This window comes from Budorcas taxicolor, chromosome 19 (assembly GCF_023091745.1).
Source record: "Budorcas taxicolor isolate Tak-1 chromosome 19, Takin1.1, whole genome shotgun sequence".
In the NCBI taxonomy this organism is placed as follows: domain Eukaryota; kingdom Metazoa; phylum Chordata; class Mammalia; order Artiodactyla; family Bovidae; genus Budorcas; species Budorcas taxicolor.
The window spans coordinates 42,068,635-42,092,141 of record NC_068928.1 but is presented as its reverse complement, the minus strand read 5'-3'; the positions used below and the strand labels follow the sequence as shown (position 1 = coordinate 42,092,141).

Sequence of the window (23,507 nt, the reverse complement as noted above, 5' to 3'; positions counted from 1 at the left end):
GTCACTCCACCTTTTATGTGGTCTTTAATGTCCTATTCCTTTGACAAAACTTATTTGTAAGTCGCATGTGCTGTTCAGCCTTTTCGAGGCACCAGCCAGCACCTTCCCTTCTCCCCCGAGATGCTATCTCTTGATTAGGAATTTTATTATTCTACCGAAATGTGTTAAAAACCTTCATGCTTTTTTTTCTTTTGTGGCTGTACCGCATGACATTCGAGATCTTAGTTTCCCAACCAGGGATCACACCCTTGCCTCTGCAGTGGAAGTGTGTATACTTAACCACTGGACTGCCAGGGAAGTCCCCCTCCCCCTGTACATTTAAACAGGCATCCAGCATCTGCTTTCATAAATTGTCCTGATTTTATATATATATATATACACACACACACACATATGTATATATCCTTACCTAGAATGAGTTTTTTGAAGGTAGGGACTGTGTCTTAGCTCAACATGTGGTCTCTGAGTGCAGTACATACAGTGAGTTTATAGTATGGCTTCCCTGGTGGCTTAATCAGTAAAGAATCCGCCTGCCAGTGCAGGAGATGTGGGTTCGATCCCTGGGTCAGGAAGATACCCTGGAGAAGGAAATGGCAACCCATTCCAGTCTTGTTGCCTGGGAAATGCCATGGACAGAAGAACTTGGCAGGCTACAGTCCATGGAGTCACTAGAGTCAGACACAACTTAGCGACTAAACCACCACGAGGTTAAAAAGCCAAGGACACAAGGAAAAGTGCGAGAGCTTTCTCGGCCTGCGCTGACAGCCCCTGGAGAGCAGTGGGTGCCGTGGACCACTCCTCTCCTCACAGTGGCGGCAGCAGCAGCTCAGGCCAAGCAGGAAGGGTCATGGAGGAGATGGAGACCAGACAGGGATATTCTTCTCCTGCTATTTCCGGCTTTCATGTGCACATGCTCCCTGTCTTGGCAGCAAGGGGGCCAGGCCAATCACCCCACAGCCGCCGTGGTGACCGAGAAGCAGCAGATGCTGGAGCAGCACCTGCAGGACGTCCGCAAGCGTGTCCAGGTAAAGCAAGTCTTGGGCGGGAAGCCTTTTCTTGGGACAGTGGCCTGTGGGTCCCATGTGTAGCTTTTGTGAGGTTGTGGCTTTATTTTAATCCTACTCAGAAACTTTCTTTTCTCTCTCCCGAGGGCAGTCCTTGTTTTTACTTCTGTTTTGGTTGGTTTGTTTGAAACAGGATCTAGAACAGAAGATGAAAGTGGTAGAGAATCTCCAGGATGATTTCGATTTCAACTATAAAACTCTCAAGAGTCAAGGAGGCAAGTGCATTTTAGAGACATTAAAATCCCCCATATAAAGTGAGTTTGTGTTACTGGAGTCTCAGAGCTGGCTCGTCTTGACTCTGAGTTCAGACTCAGGGGAGGGGACGCTCAGGGGCTGCTGGCAGTTAAGGGAAGCCCAGTTATTGACGCTAGGCGTATTCGCTCAGCTCACGGAGGTTCTCCTTCCTTCTCAGACATGCAAGATCTGAATGGAAACAACCAGTCGGTGACCAGGCAGAAGATGCAGCAGCTGGAACAGATGCTTACTGCCCTGGACCAGATGCGGCGCGTAAGAGCGGTGGACCCCCGCCCCATGCCTGGCTCACTCACCTTCGGGAATTGGGCATCTCCGGGAAGAACTTGCCTGTTTCCTAATCAGTTCCTTCTCGGAATTGACCAAAGAGAGACGGTCTGTGGTTAGAGACGGTCTGGGGGAATGTTTTCTGACTTTGTTTTTTGGTTTCCAACCAGAGCATCGTGAGTGAGCTGGCGGGGCTTTTGTCAGCAATGGAGTATGTGCAGAAAACTCTCACGGATGAAGAATTGGCAGACTGGAAGAGGCGACAACAGATTGCTTGCATTGGAGGCCCTCCCAACATCTGCCTAGATCGGCTAGAAAACTGGTATGGCAGAGAAGAGAAGCTTCCCCTTTCTTTTCAGAGAGCTGTGCTAAATTATGGTCAGAGCTGCATGAAGAGTTGCTACTGTATTTCAGTAGAGAAGGGCATGGCAACCCACTCCAGTATTGTTGCCTGGAGAATCCCATAGAGAGAGCAGCCTGGCAGGCTACAGTCCATAGGATTGTACAGAGTCTGACACAACTGAAGTGACTAAGCATGTACATACTGTATTTCAGGGGTGGGGATTTCAACATACTCAAATTTAGTCTAAGGGTTAAAGCTTTTTACTTTATTTGGACAATTTTTTAAATGAAAATGTATTTATGTTTGCTATATTTTAAATATATTTTGCTAATTTAAAGTTTTGGGTTTTTTTTAAAATATATAGACTAAATTTTAAATTTTAGTTACTCTAAGACTCTCAAATGACATGTGCTCTTTATAAGGGAAAAATGTTCAAATACAGAAAGTTAATAAACAGCAGAAAAGACTTTAAAAATCAAATCATGCAGAGGTACTTAGAGTTAAACATTTGGTGACCGTCACTCCAGACATCTGTTATTATATATATACATACAAAGATCGAAATCTACATGTTTATTATATATATACACATATAAAGATAGAAATCTATACATTTCACATTTGTAAGGTCATTCTTTATATGCTCTTCTTTTACTTTGATTCACTCAGAAAATCTTGATTGAGCCCCCTTGATGTCCAAGGCCCCGATACTCAATATGTTGTACCAGCTTAAACTGGGAGAAACTTGACCTTGACCCAGGATACACAGAGCGTGAAATTGGAAATTTAGGATAGCTCTACATGAGATGCCCGTTTGTTCATCTAACTAACCCTGAGCTTTGCTCATTGATTGAAAGCAGTTTTAAATGCTTTCTAATCAGGGAACCAAATAACTTACAAGTTCTAGGAATGTATTGAGATGTTTCCATAACATCTTATGGGAAAACCAAGCAAACATTTTGGCCAACCCAGTAGGTGCCAGAAGGGAGTCTGTGAGCTCAGGAGTCCTGGTGCTGTCCTTCTCCACCCCTTGCCTTCCACTCTGTCTCTTTGGGGTCTTTACTAAACTAGTGGGGGACCATCGGAGAGAGCCACTGATATTCTCCCTCCTTGGGGGCAGACTTAATCAGCCTTTGTCTCCCTGTCTACTTTTTCTGTATGCATGTTATCAATATTTGGAAACATAATGTCACATCCAGTGATCCATGGAAGATGAGGGCTCCTGGGGATCGTGCAGTTCAACCCTGTCTCTCAGGCAAGGGGGCATCAAGGCCCACGAGGGTGAAGGGACCTGGTCAAGCTTGCATAGACAGTGAGGGACAGAGCTGTTCAAACCTATCTTTTTGGGCTGTCAGATATCCTGTGTTTCCCCAGTACTCACATTTGGTACAAAAACAAGTTAGGCTGACGAAAGTGAGCACCAGATCCCATATTTTGTGTTCGAATGTGTTAACATTGGTTACTTCACTCCTAGTGGTGTAAGTTTTGGCACGTCTTCCTCTGTGTCTGCCTCCTTCTTTGAAAAGTAAACTTTTAGGAAGTGAAATGAAGGTTGCTCAGTTGTGTCCAACTCTTTGTGACCCCATGGACTGTAGCCTGCCAGGCTCCTTGTCCATGGAATTCTCTAGGCAGGAATACTGGAGTGGGTAGCTGTTCCCTTCTGGCAGGCCAAAGTTAGGACTTGCTGCTTTCACTGCCAGGACCGGGGTTCAATCCCTGGTGGGGATCCTGCAAACTACGCTGCATGGTCAAAAAAAAAAAAAGGGCAAAATAATTTTCCCTTTTCTAACCTAGTGCCACTGAACTGTGTGTTTAGAAATGGTCAATGTTATGCTACTCATATAGTCCCATAATGAAAAAGATGCTCCTTTCTTATGTCGGATGACTGCATGAGAGAACCTGTGGTATTATTCCCTTCCCCTTCTCCAGCTCATTTATATACAACCACTTAGGTAACCGAGAACATCCTTATCTTATTGGCAGGATAACCTCATTAGCAGAATCTCAGCTTCAGACCCGCCAACAAATTAAGAAACTGGAGGAGCTGCAGCAGAAGGTTAGCTACAAAGGGGACCCCATTGTACAGCACCGGCCAATGCTGGAAGAGAGAATCGTGGAGCTGTTTAGAAACTTAATGAAAAGGTAACATAGAGCCGTTGCCTGTTTCCCCCATCACCTCCCCCACCAATGTTCTTCAACGAGAGCTTGTTCGACTTCCGAGGAACGGGACAGGGACCAGCCCACTGCATCTTGTGTGACCCACTGCCTTTCTCTGTCCCCTCCAGTGCCTTCGTGGTGGAGCGGCAGCCCTGCATGCCTATGCATCCTGACCGGCCATTAGTCATCAAGACCGGTGTCCAGTTCACAACTAAAGTCAGGTGGGCTGCGGCACCTCCTCTTCTGGCGGATGTTGTATCAAGGGACACCCTCAGGGCCAGAACAAAGGTGGTGGGCAGTTGTTCTTTACAGCCATCACAGGCAGTACTGTGATGGATAGGGAATTTTTTGGTGTAATATCAACTTGCTCTTTGATTGTCCTGTCAAACGCTAAAGAACAGGAATCTCTCTGAGGTTACCTGGATATATTCCTATGATTCGGTTGCACTGTATTCCTGATTCCAGGCCTAATGTCTTAGGTCATAGCATCTCCATCTACCATGCGAAAGGAGCAGAATAATGCCAGTTATCTTCTGTTCTTTGAGCCTGCTTTTTCCTGAGCATTTGAAGGGGAAGAGTAAAGCTTAGTGATAATAGACACTAAGAGGTCACAGGGCCGGTGGGTGGGGGACCTGCAGGTAGAGCATTACTTTCACATTCAAGTCAGAACAGGTAAGCTGGGGTTTGCCCTTCTGCAGTGAAGTTTCCCTCCTCAGAAAGGTAGTACGCTGTTGGGTTTCCGGTCTCATAGAAAGAATACCGATTTCAGAGCATGTATTCCTGTAATGTTTTTCATGATATGGCTTCCATTATCCTTTTGTGTGTCTCTCACAACTTTGTCCAAGTTCTTAGTTCTTAGGCTTTTTTTTTTTTCAGTCCCTTTTGGCCTGAAGGGGGTGATGCTTGACTTAAAATGAAAGGAAGCACTGACAGGAAGAAAAATTTGGAATTATGACTCATCTCTTTAGAATTGAAGAGTTATGAATTTTAGATTCAACTAGAAGTTGCTGGGGGAACCTAGTGGCTGTTTTTTAAAACTGGATTTTTTTTCCTTTGCTCTGAAACTTTTTTCCTCTTTTTTTTTCTTTTTTTGACATAGATTGCTGGTTAAATTCCCTGAGCTAAATTATCAACTTAAAATTAAAGTGTGCATTGACAAGTAAGTACTCTTCATCTTAGCTCCTTTTTTTTCTTCCTTTTCTTCAAATGAGGGACAGAGAAACGAGAACTTTGATAGATATCATGTGAACTTAGAGGCTTTATCTATATTCAGAGATCTTCGTTTTTTTTTCTTCAAGTTTTCAAAAGCCTTGCTGTGCATTGTCATTTACGTGCCTGAACAAAACCACGAAGCTGGCGGTAGCGATTTGAGTTGTGATTGCCACTGTGACCTCAAGTCCCTCTTCTTTGTTTTTTTACTTATAAATGTAACTTGTGCATATTATGTAAAATTGAGAATATATGGGAAAATTGATTTTAGTTGTTGTTCCACACTTTACCACATAATGGAATCCTCTTCCAAATTTGACAGTACCTTTTAAAAAATTAAAATGCACTTACCCTCTGAAGACATTAGGAAAGAGAAAATGTAGGTGATATAATTATTCATCTGGAAATTCCATGAGAATGAACTAGAAAATAGTTATGCAGCCAGGGACTTGAGGAAGGTGATAGGTTTCATAAATGAATAAGCAAAAATTAATGACTTTAACCATAAATTTGCATAAAAAAATCACCTTCTCACTAAAAAAAACTGACCATCAGAATAAATTCTACATGTATCTTAAAAGCATAGGCAAGGACTTCCCTGGTGGTCCAGGGGTTAAGAATCTGCCTTCCAGTGCAGGGGACACAGGTTTGATCCCTGGTCTGGGAAGATTCCACATGCTGAGGGGCAACTAAGCCTGTGAGCTACAACTCGAGAGTAGTCCCTGCTCACCGCAACTACAGAAAGCCTGAGCACAGCAACAAAGACCCAGCACAGGCAATAAATAAGTAAATAAGTTAATTAATTAAGATTTTTTATTTTTTTTTTTTTATTTTTTATTTTTTTTTTGTTTTTAAAACAAGCTCTGGCCAGTTTTATTAAAGAAAAATTGTACATGATTTACTTTTCACCAGTCTGTTCTGGCATGCTTCTAATAATATCAGAATCACCTGGATCAATGATAGCCAGTGTGCATACTCTGTAGTATTTTCCACATGCTGTGCCCAATTCAATATTATTGCCACTGTAGTGATGGACACCAGTTTTGGCCAACATGGCGTAATACTCTATTTCAGATTTCCTCAAGGCTGGGCAGTTGTTGGCGAGGATGACCAGTTTCGCTTTGCCTTGTCTGATCATTTTCAGAGTCTGTTTGTACCCCAGCACGTACTTTCCACTTTTCATAACCAGCTGGAGCCTAGAGTTGATCGACTCCAGTGACTTCTTCGTCTTCTTTGCGGCCACCATCTTCCTGCCTTAGATGCGGGACGCCCCCAACCAAGAGCAGCCGCCAAGATGGCCGGGGAGCGAGAAAGGCTAATTAAGATTTTTTAAATGAATAAGCAAATGTGTCATGTAATGGTGGTAGAATGGCAACCACTTTTGGAGAACAGTTTGGCAGTTTCCTGAAAAGTTAAACTTGCCCCTATCCTACAGCCCAACCACTCCACTCCTAGGTGTTCATCCAAGAGAACTGAAAGTGTATGTCCACACAAAGGGTGGTACAGGAGTCTTCACTGATAGATGGGTGTCCATGAGTTCGTGGTATATCCATGCAAGGGAAATACTACTCACCAACAAAAAGAAATAGAGTATCAAAATATGTAATACGCAGATAAATCTCAAAATAAATATACCCAGAGGGAGAAGCCAAACCAAGAAAAAAGAGTAATTAAATAAAATTCTAGAAATGTAAGTAAATCTGTCATGACCGGAAGCAGATCATTGGTTGTCTGGAGACAGGGATGGGTGGAGTGAGGGCCTGGGGAATGGGTTGCATAAGGGAGGTGGGAAACTTGGGGATGAGGGATTGCCGAATACATTCAGTCCCTTGATTGGGCTGGTGTCACAGGTGTGTGACATCTATCAGACCTCATCAGCTTGTGCATTTTACATGTACAGTTTATTATTCATCAATTATACATCAAAGCTGTAATACAAATAAAGAATATAAAATAAATAAATATAGGCTACACATGAGGGAAAACTCTGATAACGGGGGCTTGATTTAAGTTCTAAAATGTGATATATGGGAGGTTCCCTCGTGGTCTAGTGGTTAAGACTCCAAGCTTTTACTGCTGAGGCCCCAGGTTCAATCCCTGGTTGGACCACTAAAGTCCCACAAGCCAAGTGGCCCCAGAAAGACATAAAATGTAATGTATGGAAAGATATGTTATAAATGGTTTAAAAGTTGATCCATTTTAATCTATGAACTCCCATGGAATGCACTATCTAACAAGTAGTAGATATTATTAATTCTAAAAGCATATGTGGATATATAGCAATGGAGGAGGACGTCTAAAACAGTACTAAAATAATATTAAAAAGAAAACACAGAAATGGTGACTATGTAAAAAATGAAATACTCAAAAACATAGTTAAAAGACAAGGAACACGCTGGGAAGAATATTTCCGGCTATATTGATGAGATACTCTGAGTTGCAGGTAACAGTGGACCTTTACAGAAACCCCAGTGTGGCTTCAGTAATAAGGAAATTTGCAACCCAGTATAACTGGAAATGCAAAGTTAGAACAGGTTCCAGGTGGTGAGATCAGTGACTCAATTCCTGTCACCAAGGATCCAGAACTTTCCGTCTCTCTTCTCTGCCACCATAAGAAGCACGGGCATTCTAGGGTTCCCTCTGGGTTGCAGCATGGTTGCTTGTAGTAAAGGCCACGTGTCTCCTTGCTGATGTGCAGCTGAAGCTACAGAATGTAAATCTAGCCTGAGGGAGAATTCCTTCCCCGTCTGATTGAGACAGTGTGGGTCCTGGCCTCACTCCTGGACCAACACTGTGCACATGCTTGGTTCTGTGGGCTTAGTGAGCAGGATCCCCTGGAAGTGGGGATGGGAAAGATACTTGATGGAGTCAAGGTTCTGTTAGGAAGAGGGGAGTAGAGCTTGGGTGGGGAACCAGCTGTGTCTTCTATTTGAGCATGTACAGGGATGTTAGATTTCACATACACCATGTAATTGAGTCCTCGACAGAAATCCCCAGGAGAACAGCAGTTTTTCCATCTGAGTAAATGATAGGTGTTCAAAGTGGACTTTCAGAGAGACTCAGGGCCTGTTTTATTAATGCTGGTTTATGTTCTTAACAGAGACTCCGGGGATGTTGCAGCTCTCAGAGGGTAAGTTCAGCATACAGGCTTCCTTCTGTTCTGTATAATCTAACTTTGTCCCTGGCCATTCGGTCACATATGTGGTTGGTCTTTTCCTCCTGTGATTCAGGTCCCGGAAATTTAACATTCTGGGCACAAACACGAAAGTGATGAACATGGAAGAGTCTAACAATGGCAGCCTCTCAGCGGAGTTCAAGCATTTGGTACATGGGAGAAAAAGCCTGGGCTCCCTTTCTTCAGGGCCTCTGGCAGGGGGCGGGGCTTGGGGAGAGCCTTACCTGACGGAGGATGCTCTTTGCTTTTCTTATAGACCCTGAGAGAGCAGAGATGCGGTAATGGGGGCCGAGCCAATTGTGACGTAAGTTTTGTCAGAGATGGTAGCTGAGCGGGACAGAAAAAGAGCCTCCCTAGGAACTTCCTTGGTGGTTAAGACTCCACGCTTCCAATGCAGGGGGTGTGGGTTTGATCCCTGGTCAGGAAACTAAGATCTCACATGCCTTGCAGCCGAAAGATTGAAACTTTTTATAAAAAGAAAAGAAAAAGAGCCTCCTTACTGCCCAGAAGTGGAGACGCCTACCTGCTGTTTCAGCTGCAGTCACTGCCAGCCAACGCATGAGTAGTCACACATGCCTTGGAGGAGTTCTGGCTCAGTGCATTTCCTTGATTGTCCAGAGAGTTAGCTCATCTTTAAGGAGAGTAAAGTCCCTTGCCCACACCCATTTGGTAGAAAAGGAGCCTTCCGCCTTGGCTGGGACTTTCCAAATTCCCCTTCCAACTTCTGTGCACTGACACGGCTTGTCTCAGCTTTTGATGATCTCTTTTGGTCACTGAGGTGGGATGGGTTTCAACACATCCAAGTTAAACATTTTACCAAAAGAGAAACAGCAAACTCTCTTGTTCTTTACCCGCCTTGTTTCTTCTCTGTCTCCCATTGACTCAGATTCTTGGATTCTTAGTGTTAAGAATAAACTTAAGGGAATTCCTTGGTGATTCAGTGGTTAAGACTCAGGGCCTTCACTGCCATGGGCCTGGGTTCAATTCTTGGTTGGGAAATTAAGATTCCACGAACTATATGCCCCCCCCAAAAACAATAAACTTAAAAAAAGAGAAAGTAAATGTGACCAAGCACTGGTTTTAAATCTTTTTTTATATAATTGTGACACCCTATTCTTTTCGTCTCTTGAGCCATTCTTACCCTCTTCTCTAGAATGTAGCGGGCCTTTTAAAAAAACAAACTGAATCTATAAGACTTGACAGCAGTTAAAGAGTGAGGTTGTGGCATATTTATTGAGAAAAAAAATGCAAAGTAATTTGAGTAGTATACTAGTATAATTGTTTAAAAATTCACTGTTTTTTGGCCATTCATGTCTGCATTACAAAATTCCAGAGGAATGTCTACCATGTGTATTTCTTTTGTAATGAGAGAAAGGACATTTTAAAATATGAATTGGAATTTCTAATAATTCACTGACAATTCTCATTCAAAATAGTCACTATGTTGCTGGTGTATCGATTGTTACAATCACTTTGAAAAACAGTTGGGCATTATGAAAATGAACATACCCTGTATACCAGCAGTGCCACTCTCAGGATTTAACAGTAGAGAAATCTTTGCTGGTGCCAGGAGACTGGTGCCAGGAGACATGCATTTCATGTCCTAACAGCCTAACTGTAAGCCCTAAATGCAACCCATATGTCAACAGCACTAGAGTGGATCAGTGATCTGTGGTACAGGCAGGTGATGGAATACTATACAGCTATGAAAATGGATAAATTGCAGGTGTACACAATTACATAGGTGTGAAAAGCGAGTCACAAAAGATGACACAGGGTATACTTCCATATGTATGAGATTCACAACCCTCCCCCCCCCAAATTAAACAACACATACATTGTTTAGAGATATAAATGCAAGAAAACCATAAAGAAGGGCTAGGAAATGACAAACTCAAAAGACAAAATAGCAGGCACTTCTGAGGTAGGAGGCTCAGGGATGGATGGAGTTGGGAAGGGCACCGAGAGAACCTCCGTGGTGATGGTCTCTGCCTTAAACTGGGGGTGTTCACTCTTGTGTCATTATGCTGTTCCCATTTTATCCATGAGCAGTCGGATCTCCATAGTATCATCATAAAGCCGGTAAGAGATCAGGTTGTAGATGAGAGCACTGGCGAGTCGGAGAGTTGGTAAGACCACGTGCTCCAGTTGTATCCATGGCCACCTGGTGGATTGCGCCTCAGGATGGTGTAGTGAAGGCTGCCAGGACTCAATGCCATCCTCTCTGAGGAAAGGCATCCTTCTCATTCTTGTAGGCCTCCCTGATTGTGACCGAGGAGCTGCACCTGATCACCTTTGAGACTGAGGTGTATCACCAAGGCCTCAAGATCGACCTGGAGGTGAGTTCTGCACAGAACTGGGTAGAACTGCCTGCAGGATGGTTCAGGATGAGGCTTCTAGTCAGGGTTTTCACTCCAGAAGGTGGAATGATGACTCTTTACTCAGCACTGTGTTTACATTTGCTTCTTTTTCTCCAAGAATTCGTTAGTATCTTGCCTGAGTGCTTAGAAGATACGTGTCTACTCAGGTTCCAGCAAACTTGATGTAAAAACTTGTATTTAGGAATTGATTACAGCCAACTTTATACAATTTGGGCAAAACAGTCTTTCAAACAATCGTGGCATTTACCTGCTCTTTCCCCAACTTTCTTGATCTTTAAATTAAAGATACACCTGAAAAAGCAAGAACCCTAGTCTTTGATTCCTGGGACCTCTCTATTAAATGGGCAGATACAGCTTCAATACAGCAATGCGGGAGACTTGGGTTCGACTCCCCTGGGTTGGGAAGATCCCCTGGAGAAGGGAAAGGCTACCCACTCCAGTATCCTGGCCTGGAGAACTCCATGGACTGTATAGGCCATGGAGTCGCAGAGTTGGACACTACTGAGCAACTTGCACTCTTTTCACAGCTTCAATTTGTGAATTCCTTCCAAGTTTTATAAATGGGGAGTCTGTGGACTGTGAGTCCACTGTGAGAGTCAGCTTTGTAAATTCCTGGTGATACTCAGACAGCCCCTGAGTTCAGCCTACTCTCCACGCTGGGTGTCGAGCTGACCGGGCTCCACAGCTTCCTGAGGGCTGGCAGCAAGTGTACTCCACGACCTCTCCTTTTATTCCGAACCCTGCGAGATGCGGGTGAAGAGGTTTCTGGAGCCTCAAGGGCCCTCTGCCTCCCCAAATCATTGCCCGCTCCCTCTACAGACGCACTCATTGCCAGTGGTGGTGATCTCCAACATCTGTCAGATGCCCAACGCCTGGGCATCCATCCTATGGTACAACATGCTGACCAACAACCCCAAGGTGAGTCAGGGGCCCGGGGTCTCCGGAGGCTCCTCGGTGCTCCTTGCTCCTTGGTGCCGCCCAGCAGGCGCCACCCTCTCATCTAAAGGAGCGAATGTGTCATTTCCAATAGAACGTGAACTTTTTCACCAAACCCCCGATCGGAACGTGGGATCAAGTGGCCGAGGTGCTGAGCTGGCAGTTCTCCTCTACCACCAAGCGCGGGCTGAGCATCGAGCAGTTGACGACGCTGGCGGAGAAGCTCTTAGGTCAGCCCTTGACCTCTCCTCCCTTTGCTCTCCTTGCAAAAGGAATCTGGCCCGTGGGGCTGTTCATTGAGGAGAGTTGACTGAGCATGGCGCTGGGCAGAGTACGTGTGCTCCAGCAGGCCCTGGAGTCAGGATGCAGCGGAGGTTTGCGGCTGGCGATCATTTTTATGAGACGGGAGGCAGATTTCTTTTCTGTTGGTGGCTGTCTCCCTGGGTACTTTGTCCAGCCTTAGGAAGTTATTTTAAATGTATGTTAGAGCTAAAGGCTTGGCATCCCTGTCTGTTTCTTCCTTCAAGAAAATGTAGCTTGTTTTTATTTTTTTTTTCCTGGAAGAAAAAGTCTTAGAATGTTTTACGTGCCATCTATGCTTTGTCCTGTGCTGCTACTAAACATGGGCTCCCCAGGTGCCTCAGTGGTAAAGAATCCACCTGCCAATGCAGGAGACTTGGATTTGACCCTTGGGTCGGGAAGATCCCCTGGAGGAGGAAATGATAACCCACTCCAGTATTCTTGCCTGGGAAATCCCATGGAAAGGAACCTGGTAGGGCTACAGTCAGACACGACTGAGCGCCTGAACATGCATGACTAAACGTGACCCTGTAACTCAAGCTGTCAGCTTCTTAGTGTGTTCTGCTGATCCCCAGACTGCCACACAAAGCTAGAAAGGGCAGCAAGGACTTGATACATCACCCACCACCTCTGCTGAACAACAACTTAGGGGGCATCAAACGGTGGGATTGGGTATGTGGGGAGGGGTGCATATGTATGCACTCAACAGTGGCAACATTCAGATACATGAAGAGCAAGTTTCAGGGCATGTTGTGGGACAGTTGTGTGTGTGTTCTGTTTGAAGAAAGATCTGGATTTAAAACTGCAAATCCTATGACTTTTTTTTTTTTTTTTTTCATTTCAGGACCTGGTGTGAACTATTCAGGGTGTCAGATCACATGGGCTAAATTTTGCAAAGTAAGCCACCGTGTGAACTCCATCCGTGAGGCTGCCTCATAGGAGGAGGAGGGGGCAGGGACACTTAGCTGTGGGGATGTTGTGGAGGGCAGTGGGCCTGAAGGCCCCGGACTCTTGGTCTGGCGGCCAAGAGGACCTGCCTCAGGGTAGATGGGCTTGAGGATTTTGGTGGCACCTCACCCCCTTAAAGGAAGAGCCCAGGGAGGTGGGGAACTGAGCTTTCTCATTACTCTTTTCTCCAGGAAAACATGGCTGGCAAGGGCTTCTCCTTCTGGGTCTGGCTGGACAACATCATTGACCTGGTGAAAAAGTACATCCTGGCCCTTTGGAACGAAGGGTAGGTTGGAACTCTTGTGTCTGACAGAACACACAGGGGTGACAAGTCCCCTACTCTCCCAGCAGGCTGGCTGCATACCAGAGGTCCTTTAGCCCCAACCTTGCTGTTGCTCCTCTCTGTCTCCAGGTATATAATGGGCTTCATCAGCAAGGAGAGGGAACGGGCCATCTTGAGCACTAAGCCCCCAGGCACCTTCCTGTTGAGATTCAGTGAAAGCAGCAAAGAAGGAGGAGTCACCTTCACCTGGGTGGAGAAGGACATCAGCGGTAAGCTTAGCGATTCCCCACCCCAACTGGTGGCCAGCACGGCTGTGGCTGGCCTTGCCTGCTGCTAGTTTCAGGCACCTGCTGCCCCCTTGTGGGCGGGGATGGCCTCGCACTCCCCTGCCTCAGACTTGGAAGGTACCCGGTGATCATTTTTATGAGATGGGAAGACTTGGCTTCTCTAAATTCTTCCAGCTGGAGGATTGGTTTGCCAGTTTTATTTTGCTCCCCGCAAGGGGCTAATCAGTTCAGTTCAGTTGCTCAGTCGTGTCTGACTCTTTGCAACCCCATGAATTGCAGCACACCAGGCCTCCCTGTCCATCACCAACTCCCGGAGTTCACTCAAACTCATGTCCATCGAATCGGTGAGGCCATCCAGCCATCTCATCCTCTGTCATCCCCTCCTCCTCCTCCTCCTGCCCCCATTCCCTCCCAGCATCAGAGTCTTTTCCAATCAGTCACCTCTTCGCATGAGGTGGCCAAAGTACTGGCGTTTCAGCTTTAGCATCATTCCTTCCAAAGAACACCCAGGACTGATCTCCTTCAGAATGGACTGGTTGGATCTCCTTGCAGTCCAAGGGACTCTCAAGAGTCTTCTCCAACACCACAGTTCAAAAGCATCAATTCTTCGGCGCTCAGCTTTCTTCACAGTCCAACTCTCACATCCATACATGACCACTGGAAAAACCATAGCTTTGACTAGACGGACCTTTGTTGGCAAAGTAATATCTCTGCTTTTGAATATGCTGTCTAGGTTGGTCATAACTTTCCTTCCAAGGAGTAAGCGTCTTTTAATTTCATGGCTGCAATCACCATCTGCAGTGATTTTGAAGCCCCAAAAAATAAAGTCTGACACTGTTTCCACTGTTGCCCCATCTGTTTCCCATGAAGTGATGGGACCAGATGACATGATCTTAGTTTTCTGAATGTTGAGCTTTAAGCCAACTTTTTCACTCTCCTCTTTCACTTTCGTCAAGAGGCTTCCATCAGGGGGCTAATATTTGCCTAGAAATTGGTAATTTTTTTTGAAATTTGCAATTTAAATTGTATTCTTCATCTCCTTTCTTACCCACTCTGTTCATATATCTTATCAAAGTAATTATTCAAGTATGTTACTTGTGGCCCAGCTGAATAGCTTCTCCCAAAGCCAGCTGAACATTTCCACAGCGCCAGACGACTGGGCAGAATATTCAGGGTCTCGAACACTAGGTTGGTATAAGCCTTTCCCCCTCAAGGGAAAATCAATCAGGCAGTCTTCTCTAAGATCACCTGAGTCTTCTCTTCCCATATCCCATGACAGGCAAGACCCAGATCCAGTCAGTGGAACCTTACACCAAGCAGCAGCTGAACAACATGTCATTTGCTGAAATCATCATGGGCTATAAGATCATGGATGCCACCAATATCCTGGTGTCTCCGCTGGTCTATCTCTACCCTGACATTCCAAAGGAGGAGGCATTCGGAAAGTACTGTCGGCCGGAGAGCCAGGAGCATCCCGAAGCTGACCCAGGTAGTTGTTGATTTTCCACAACAGCCACTTGGTTCTGGGGAGAAATGGGAAAGAGTAGGATCCTTGGGGGACAGGTAGGTAAATGCCTGAAGAACCTGGTGATCTTTTTTTTTCTTTCTTTTTAGGGAATTTTCTTTTTGTAGTTTTTCTTTCTTTATTTTCATTTTTGGCTGTGCTGGGTCTTCACTGCTGTATGGGCTTGTCTGTAGTTGGGGCAAGCGGGGGCTACTCTCTGCGTGCAGTGCGTGGGCTTCTCGTTGCAGTGGCTTCTCTTGTTGCAGAGCATGGGCTCTAGGCACACAGGATTCAGTGGCTGCAGCAGGTGGGCTCGGTAGTTGCAGTTCCCAGGCTCTAGAGCCACACGCTCAATGGTTGTGGCATACAGGCTTAGTTACTCCGAGGCATATGGAGTTTTCCTGGACCAGGGATCAAACCTGTGTCTCCTGCGTTGGCAGGCAGATTCTTTACCATTGAGCCACCAGGAAAGCCTAGTCTGGTGATCTTTATTCCTCTTTCTGGGAAAGAACTTTATAGTGAGTGCCTTTAGGGGAAGCTGATGGGGTTAGAGAGAGGAGAGGAATCAGTCACCAGGCTCTGCCCCACTGGAGGCACCGGTCTAAAGGGGAAAACAGCTCACACATACCCAGACATACCGAAGACACTACGAAGAGAAACCGAGGGCGGAATTCTCTAGAAACAGGATGCCCAGCCAGCACAGCACTTCTTGCAAAGCATATGCTGGAAGGTTTGCGACTCAGACTTCAGTCTAGAGTGCTTCCTTTCCCCATCACTGAACAATGTAAGCAGCCCAAGTGGGATGAAGAAAGGCTTTCTGGAGGAAATGAGTGTTAGCCACGCGAGATTCTCAGGAGAGAGGAGACTGAAGGGGAAGACGGTAACTGGTGGGAGGGGCCTAGGCTTGGTGCTTTGAATGTGCAGCTACTGAAACTCAGATGTTTTTTTAGTGTACTCGAGCCCATGTGCTTATGTAAGTTACACATACATTTTTTTCATACTAAACCCTCGCTTTCTGGTGCCATCACCAGCATGGAGGCTGGAGCCTTCTAGCCTGTTCCCATGGGTGCTTGGGCTCAGACTCGTGGTTCTCTGGCCAGATCCTGAGAAGGAGACTGGAATTTGCCATGCTTTGTTTTTATTGAACTTTCCTTAATCATAGAGCCAGCAAGGGTTTAAAACGATTCTTTGAGTTAGCCTCCCTACCCTAACAGCTTTGGGAAAAAACCTGTGTTTTGAACAAATAGTTCCCCCACACAAACCTACCAGCTCCCTTCACAGTCTTTTCACAGTAATTCCCTGTGAGGGACTTCTGGGGGCGAGCAGATCGAGACTTGGAAGAGGGAGTTGGGGCTCACTGGCAACTGACTTTCCTTTCTCCTTTGTTCTGGGTTGAGTCTTGGTCACACTCTAAGCGAGCATAACTCTCATTTCCTGTCTGCTACTTATCTCTCTTTCCACGTTGTGCTTCGGTTGGGAGATCTGTTTATCAGCCCCCGTCACACTGCCCTGTTCCTTCTGCGGAAGGCAATTAGGTCCAAGTGCTGGGCCCTCGACTCATTTCGCCTTCAAGGTCCAAGTTCCTGGTGTGAGGCTGCACCCTCCCTCACCGCTCCTGTGTGAGCAGGAGGCCAGACCTTTTCCTGCCTGGGGACTCAGTGTTTCCTCAGGGGCAAGATGCCAGTCATGAGATAGAACTAATTACTCAAGAGCTTTGTGTGTCTCCTGGGGCAGCAGGAGCCTGGTGATGGCGTCAGGGGGTGTGGGGGAGGCCAGTGGGCGACCTGTGGGTTCCTCCAGAGTGGAGCAGCTGACCGTTTCCTCTCTGTTCCCATCCTGAAGGTTTTATTGTCTCAAGGAGATGGCTTATCTTCCCAGGACTCTTCCCTCCTCCTTTCTTAGAAGCTCACATTATTTCCTCATGGCTTGAGGGAAAGATTCCTCTGTAGAAATGACAGATCTCTTATCTTACAAATTGGATGAAGTACATTTACAACTTTGCACAGAGCTATAAGTCAACTTTTAATCTTCATTCTCCTTTGCTTCTACTGTGGCATCTCAGAGCTGTTTTTCTCAGCAACACTGATCACTTGGGAGAATTAAAACCCTTTTGTGTCTGGGAGTCAGCTGGAGTCAGCTCCCCTCAAGCCTGGGCCCAGATGGATTTATAAGATAGCAGAACCCTGCCTTAGTAGGGTTCTTTGGATTCTGTACTGAGTTAATCTATTTCTTGGCCCCAAATAAGCTCCGATGGCAGTGCCCTTTCTCAGATTGTCATCATTCTTTCTGATCCCTCAGTTTCTCTGCAAGCCCCAAGCTTTCCAGCCGTGTTTTTCCTGGCCCACCCCACCCTTCCTAAGCGATCTGTTCACCTGAATCCCCCAAATTCCATGCCAGTGTCTCTGGGGCCCCTTGACCTCTTGGTATAAGCATTTAGCAGTTAAAATTCTTAAATCTTCATGTTTCTAACTATAGAAGAAGAATCACAAATGACAAAGATGGGCCCCTCCATCCTCCTCCCTCTCATTTTATTATTATCTTGTAAATATAGTTGATTTAAAAAAATTTTTTAATTAACTTTTGGGGGCCACCCCACACTGTATTTGGGATTTTAGTTGCCCGATTAGGGATGGAACCCAAACTTGCTGCACTGGAAGCGTGTTTTGAAGATGTAACGAGGCCCTAGCCTCCTCGGTCCAAAGGCAGTTCTACTACACTGGAGACATTCTCCCCACGGAGAGGCTCTTCTCTGTGATGCAGCTATCTAATGGGGGTTACTAATACCCTCACTGAAAGATGTAACAGGCAGATCAGTGCTAATGGGAACAGATGGTGTCACCCTCAGCTTTGGAACTGCATTAGCCACTTCTGTGTTTTCATAAAGACCCCATGACTTTGGTGTTTGAGCAGGACGAGGTGCCCGACTGGGTGGGCTCAGTCCTGCCTGCGGGGAACTCATCCAGGAGATACAACCAGGCTAGGCTACAATCCTCAGTCCACATACAAGCAGTGAAACTCTTCACCCTCATCTAGGGGAAGAATGAACACCAGGCTGGCACTCATCTGAGCTCGAGTGAGTCTGCTGAAAAGCTTTAGGGAAAGAACTGAGCTTCCAGCTGCAAGCGCTGGAACATGAGTCTATAGTGAAGGGGAGGGCAGCCCAGTGGGAGATGGAGGTTCCTTCAGACTGTCTCTGCTCAGGGATTGAGTGAGTTTCACATCGGCCCTGGGGAGGCAGCCAGCTTCCCCCTGTCCGGGACCCAGAGTCACAGTCGCTAAGGCAGAGTTTTCTTCTCCCCAGGTGCTGCCCCATACCTGAAGACCAAGTTCATCTGTGTGACACCGTAAGTGGCTTCCCTCCCCGATTTTGCCTCCATCTCTAATGTCCTCAGTTACCCCTGGGGACGGACACTGGGTGAGAGGCCTCTCGTGAAGCAGGGTTGGAGCCCTCTGAGGATGTTCGGTACTCATTTAAACTCACAGTGACCTCGTGTGTTTAAAAAGCTTGAGCTTTTATTTTTTTTCTGTTGGAGACCAGAGTTTGATGGCTTGTGTGTGTGTGTTTTGTTCTTTTTTTTTCCTCCATTGTGTCTTGTCAACCCGACCCTTCCCCCTCCTGCTGCTCCCCCTTTCCTACAGAACGACCTGCAGCAATACCATTGACCTGCCGATGTCCCCCCGCACTTTAGATTCATTGATGCAGTTTGGAAATAATGGTGAAGCTGCTGAACCCTCAGCAGGAGGGCAGTTTGGTGAGTATCCGGTTGCTGGACTGTCCCCCTGAGCTGATGCTCCCGTGTACAGAAACAACCGAGGGGCACCCAGATGGGCAGAAGGAGTTCTCAAGCAGCACTTGCCTATAGAAATACACACCTCATGCCAGTGTAAATTTTCTAGGAGCCAGGTTAAAAAGCAGTGAAAAGGAACGGGTGAGGTTAATTTTACAAATGTATTTTCTTTAGCCCAACAAATTCAAAATAGTAGCATTTCTGTGTATCAGTAAAATAGGAATGTACGACATCCCTGGTGGTCCAGGGGTTAGGACTTTGAGCTTCCAGTGCAGGGACCCTGGGTTCGACCCTTGGTCAGGGAACTAAGATCCTGTAAGCCAGTTGGCTCCCATAATATTAAAAAAAAAATAAACTATGTATATTATGATTAAAACATTAAAAGTATGCAGATACAACTACTATATGACCCTGCAGTCCCCCTGCTGGACACATATCCTACTGCTGCTGCTGTTGCTAAGTGGCTTTAGTCGTGTCTGACTCTGTGGGACCCCATAGACGGCAGCCCACCAGGCTCCACCGTCCCTGGGATTCTCCAGGCAAGAACACTGGAGTGGGTTGCCATTGCCTTCCCGCATATACCCTGAGAAAACCATAATTTAAAAAGACACTTGTACCCCAGTGTTTGTAGCAGCACTATTTACAATAGCCAGGACATGGAAGCAACCCTAGATGTCCATAAGCATTTGGATAGATAAAGAAGTTGTGGTTTGTACACAAGTACATACATATATGTGTGTATGCACTGGACTCACCCATAAAAAAGAATGCATCTGAGTCAATTCTAGTGAGGTAGATAAATCTAGAGCCTGTTATACAGAGTGAAGAAAGTCAGAGAAAAACAAGTTTTGTATATTAACATGAATATAATTTCATATACATGGAATCTAGAAAAACAGTACTGATGAACCTATTTGCAGGGCAGACATACAGAACAGACTTTGGACACAGCGGGGGAAGGGGAGAGTGGGACGAACTGAGAGAGTGGCATTGCCATACATCCTTTACCACGTGTAAAGTAGATAGCAAGGGGGCAACTGCTGTATGGGCACAGGGAACTGAGTCTGGAGCTCTGCGACAGCCGAGAGGTGTGGGTGCCCTTTCAGAAGGCAAGACCCCATAGGAAGGAGAGAGAGAAGGTGGATTCTCTACCCCTTCTTGATGACTGAGGGGCAGGGGCAGGAGACTGGACGGCAGTGGTGGTCTGAGCTCCATGCCCCAGAAAGCTAGGGCTGTGTGCCCTGCCTGCTGTGGGGCCCAGGCGATTGAACCGGCTCTCCCCGTGTGTGTCCCCCTCTGCCAGAGTCCCTCACGTTCGACATGGAGCTGACCTCGGAGTGCGCTACCTCCCCCATGTGAGGAGCCGAGGACGGAGGCTGCAGAGAGATGACGGATGCGCCAACCCATGTCCCACCAGCCCTTACACAGCCCAAGCCCAGATCAACTCAGCTCCCAGCTTTGCGGTTCCAGATTTTTTTTTTTTTTCATCTCTCACTTTAGCTATCTGTCAGCAATCTGGGCACTTTTTAAAAATAGAGAAATGAATGAATGTGGGTGATATCCTTTTATCTACATGCAAATAAGAATACGCACTCCTTGACTGTGATCAGGGGATGTGGAAGGGGCGGTGAGAGGGAGAAAGAGGAAACATCTTTTTTTGTCCTCCTCCCCCGCCCCCGGCCCCCTTTCTCAGCAGCTTGTTGTCGTTGTGAGTCAAGTGCCTCCTGGTGCCAGCTGCATCCTTCTGCCTATTCTATAAGCTGATGCCACGGGCTGCCTGTCGCTGTATCCTCCTGGCACCACACTTTCAACCTTGCTAACGTCCAGATAGATGCTAGGACTTTCAAAGCCCCTAGGTTTCTTTTTAATCTTAAGTAATTTTTTTTTAAGGGCAAAAGACACTGACTGTTTTGGCATAGCTTCCTCTGTATTTAAGAAAGTTAATTTCCTCCTTGGTGCTTCAGATATTCAGCTTTCTTCAGGCCGATAATTTATATAATCCCTGACATGAATTTTAGATCCAACCCTTAAAAGATATCTTCTGAAGATGCCTTTGGTTTGAAATAGGAAGGTTGAAGGAGACCCTAAATATTTTAGACTTTTTTTTAAAATAAAGTTTTTATTTTCCTCTTTAGCATGTTGGCCTGTTTGTAGGTAAGGCTGGGCAGAGGGGCACTTACAACCTGATCTCTCTTTCTCCCTGGGCTTCTCCTGTTGCCAGGTGTGGGGGGTGTCTTAGAAGGGACGGGACAATTCTTCCTTTTCCCATTGACCTGAGCCCCTCTACTGGGTGGCTCCTTCCAGTGTCTAAAGATCCCTTATCCTGTTTGCTTTATGCACCTGGTCTTGGGACCTTTTCGGATAAGAGGGAGACACTTACAGGTTGAACGTGAGTCAGACTACAGACCCCCAGGCAAGGGTCTAGTTGAGCTCAGGGAATATGGTTCTTATCCCAGTTTCTTGGAGATTTCCTGCTGCACCTGTAATCACTTCTCCAGTCTGTCAAGCCAGGGGCAAAGGCTTAGTGATAAGCTTGGGGTCCGTCAGTTGTGTGAGGGAATGTACGCTCCCACCTCCCCCAGCACTGGTGACTGTCTCCTCCCCGTAGGGGCCCCGCAATTAGGCAGAGCAACTGCATGTACTGGGCATCTCAGAACACAGGTAGCATGTGGGATGGTCTCTGATACAGGGCCTCTCAGACCAAGAAGCACGGCTAGATTGGGTCAGCTACAGCCACCTTGTCTCAGTTGACCAGAGTTTCTAGGGATGCTATGCGTTACACCCAAATTCGCCAATTTTTGAAGGGGATAAGACCTTCTCTCCAAGACAAACAGGGGTTGACAGGTAATGCAGAGAGATTCTCCTCCAACTCTCTAGATGGAAATAAGCTTAACGTGAGGGACCTGGGGCAAGAACCCTGGCTTTGCTGGAGCAGAAATCATAAAATCCGTCTCTTAGGTCGTGTGAGTATCTGGTTTTAACCTTGATATTAGCAAAAGGCCTGAGAGGAGCTGAGACCCTCCCTTAAAGAACCCCATCCTCCAGGACCTGCCTGCATTCTCTCTGCCAGCCCCCTGTCCAGCCAAGGGATTCCCAAGGATGCCTAACCTACCCACAGGGTGGTTTGTGAGATGCTCTCCTGGCCACTGCATTCAAATTCCAATGTATACTTACTTAATAGTGTAAAAATTTCTATTATTATGTTGTGGGTTTTTTTTTTTTTTTTTTTTTGTATATTGCTGTATCTACTTTAACTTTCAGAAATAAAAGTTATATAGCAACCCTCCCATAGCATGGCAGTTCTGTGTCTGGCTGGGTGGGGAGGGGAGCCCCTCTTCCCCTGCTTCAGTTCTGAGGGGCCTCATAGGCTGAGCATGGGTCTTGCAAGATGGTGGCTACCCCATTCCTGAGCTGGTGGTCTTAACTTCTCATGCTGGAGCTGATGGGGCCCACCTCTGGAGCACGGAGCATCTCCCCCACACCCCATCTTACATTAGCTACAGCCTCTAGCCCAGGGGTACCTGGAGGAGCCAGGGGTCCTACTCCTGGTGCACAAAGGCTGCAGAGTGAGGCCTCCTGTCTCCCCCTTCCTACCTCCCTCTTCTCCGCGCCCTCCCTCTCTTCCGGGGCCTTCACAAGCCGCGGTGTCCTGTCTGGGGTCAGATAAGCCACCTCAGGGGGTTGGGGGGCAGACACTCCCACCCCCTAGGCCTCTTCTTCCACAGTTGGTTCCATTATCACTTTCTCTTCAGTTCGCTCCATGGGGACGATTGTCAACACTCAACGGGCCTCGGCTATGGGCCCCGGGCCGTGGGCGGTGATAACTCACAGACCGAGGCGCCCACTGGCCTGGCTCCCCCGCCCCCGGCGCCGAGCACCATGGAGACGAGCGGGTGCGGGAGATACGCGCCGCCTCCCCGGGTAGAGATGCGGCTGCAGATTAGATGCGATCCGGGCTCCTCGGCTGCCTCCCCTCCCGCCCACCCCCGCCAGCCCCGCGCCGGGCTCCTGCGCCTCTCCGGGTGGGCTGCGAGCCCCTCTTCCCTTGCTTTTAGTCCCGTAGAAACCTTGTCGTAGGCCCTTGCTCCCCCGCCGCCAGGCCCTGGCGACAGTCCCTGGACTCTCGGTGCCAATGGAACCAAATGGGGAGACCGTCCCAGCCTCAAATCAACCGCTTGAAAAAGCAGTGGCAGTGGAATGGTGCCACCTGCTGGTCTCTGGGAAGGGACCCGGGGAGGAGGGACTGCGGGGAGGCTCCTGCAGCGCTCCCCGCTCTCCATCGTCCATCCAGCGGGGTTGCCGGCCGGGTTGAGAATGGTGGGCCCCGGCCTTCAGCTGCCACCCTCCAGACTGCTTATAGCAGCGGCTGATAAGGGCAGCAGGCGGGGACCAGAGTTCTCCCCTGCTCCCGCTCCCAGTAATTGCTGTCCTGGCTTTCCCCAACACCTCAAGTTCTTTAGTCTTCTGAGAGACACTGCAAGTATTGGGGCGGGGAAGGGGGGTGGAGTGTGGCGCCCTTAAAAACCACAGAAAAGGGAGCAGGCCTGTAGCTTTAGGCTACAAGTTACAGCGCCAGCTATGCAGGAGGAAAGGAGCGAGAGGACTCCAGCTGT

At 47.1% G+C, this 23,507-nt stretch overlaps 1 protein-coding gene across 4 annotated transcripts in view; it reads left to right on the top strand.

Annotated features, from left to right (window-relative positions):
* Positions 1 to 22,183, top strand: part of STAT3 (signal transducer and activator of transcription 3) — a 75,013-nt gene extending 52,830 nt beyond the window's left edge. The window contains exons 5-24 of one of the 4 annotated variants that reach the window (XM_052658139.1): positions 930 to 1,025; positions 1,198 to 1,279; positions 1,477 to 1,571; positions 1,754 to 1,905; positions 3,910 to 4,068; positions 4,212 to 4,304; positions 5,183 to 5,242; positions 8,393 to 8,422; positions 8,523 to 8,616; positions 8,724 to 8,771; positions 10,723 to 10,806; positions 11,668 to 11,766; positions 11,879 to 12,014; positions 12,929 to 12,981; positions 13,224 to 13,318; positions 13,445 to 13,584; positions 14,882 to 15,094; positions 18,408 to 18,450; positions 18,746 to 18,858; positions 20,198 to 22,183. In XM_052658139.1, coding sequence (XP_052514099.1) covers positions 930 to 1,025; positions 1,198 to 1,279; positions 1,477 to 1,571; positions 1,754 to 1,905; positions 3,910 to 4,068; positions 4,212 to 4,304; positions 5,183 to 5,242; positions 8,393 to 8,422; positions 8,523 to 8,616; positions 8,724 to 8,771; positions 10,723 to 10,806; positions 11,668 to 11,766; positions 11,879 to 12,014; positions 12,929 to 12,981; positions 13,224 to 13,318; positions 13,445 to 13,584; positions 14,882 to 15,094; positions 18,408 to 18,450; positions 18,746 to 18,858; positions 20,198 to 20,253 — 1,941 coding nt within the window. In that variant the 3' untranslated portion in view covers positions 20,254 to 22,183. The remainder of the gene's footprint in view (positions 1 to 929; positions 1,026 to 1,197; positions 1,280 to 1,476; positions 1,572 to 1,753; positions 1,906 to 3,909; positions 4,069 to 4,211; positions 4,305 to 5,182; positions 5,243 to 8,392; positions 8,423 to 8,522; positions 8,617 to 8,723; positions 8,772 to 10,722; positions 10,807 to 11,667; positions 11,767 to 11,878; positions 12,015 to 12,928; positions 12,982 to 13,223; positions 13,319 to 13,444; positions 13,585 to 14,881; positions 15,095 to 18,407; positions 18,451 to 18,745; positions 18,859 to 20,197) is intronic. The other 3 variants (XM_052658138.1, XM_052658136.1, XM_052658137.1) reach the window with 3 other exon arrangements.
* The last annotated feature ends 1,324 nt before the right edge of the window (positions 22,184 to 23,507 follow it).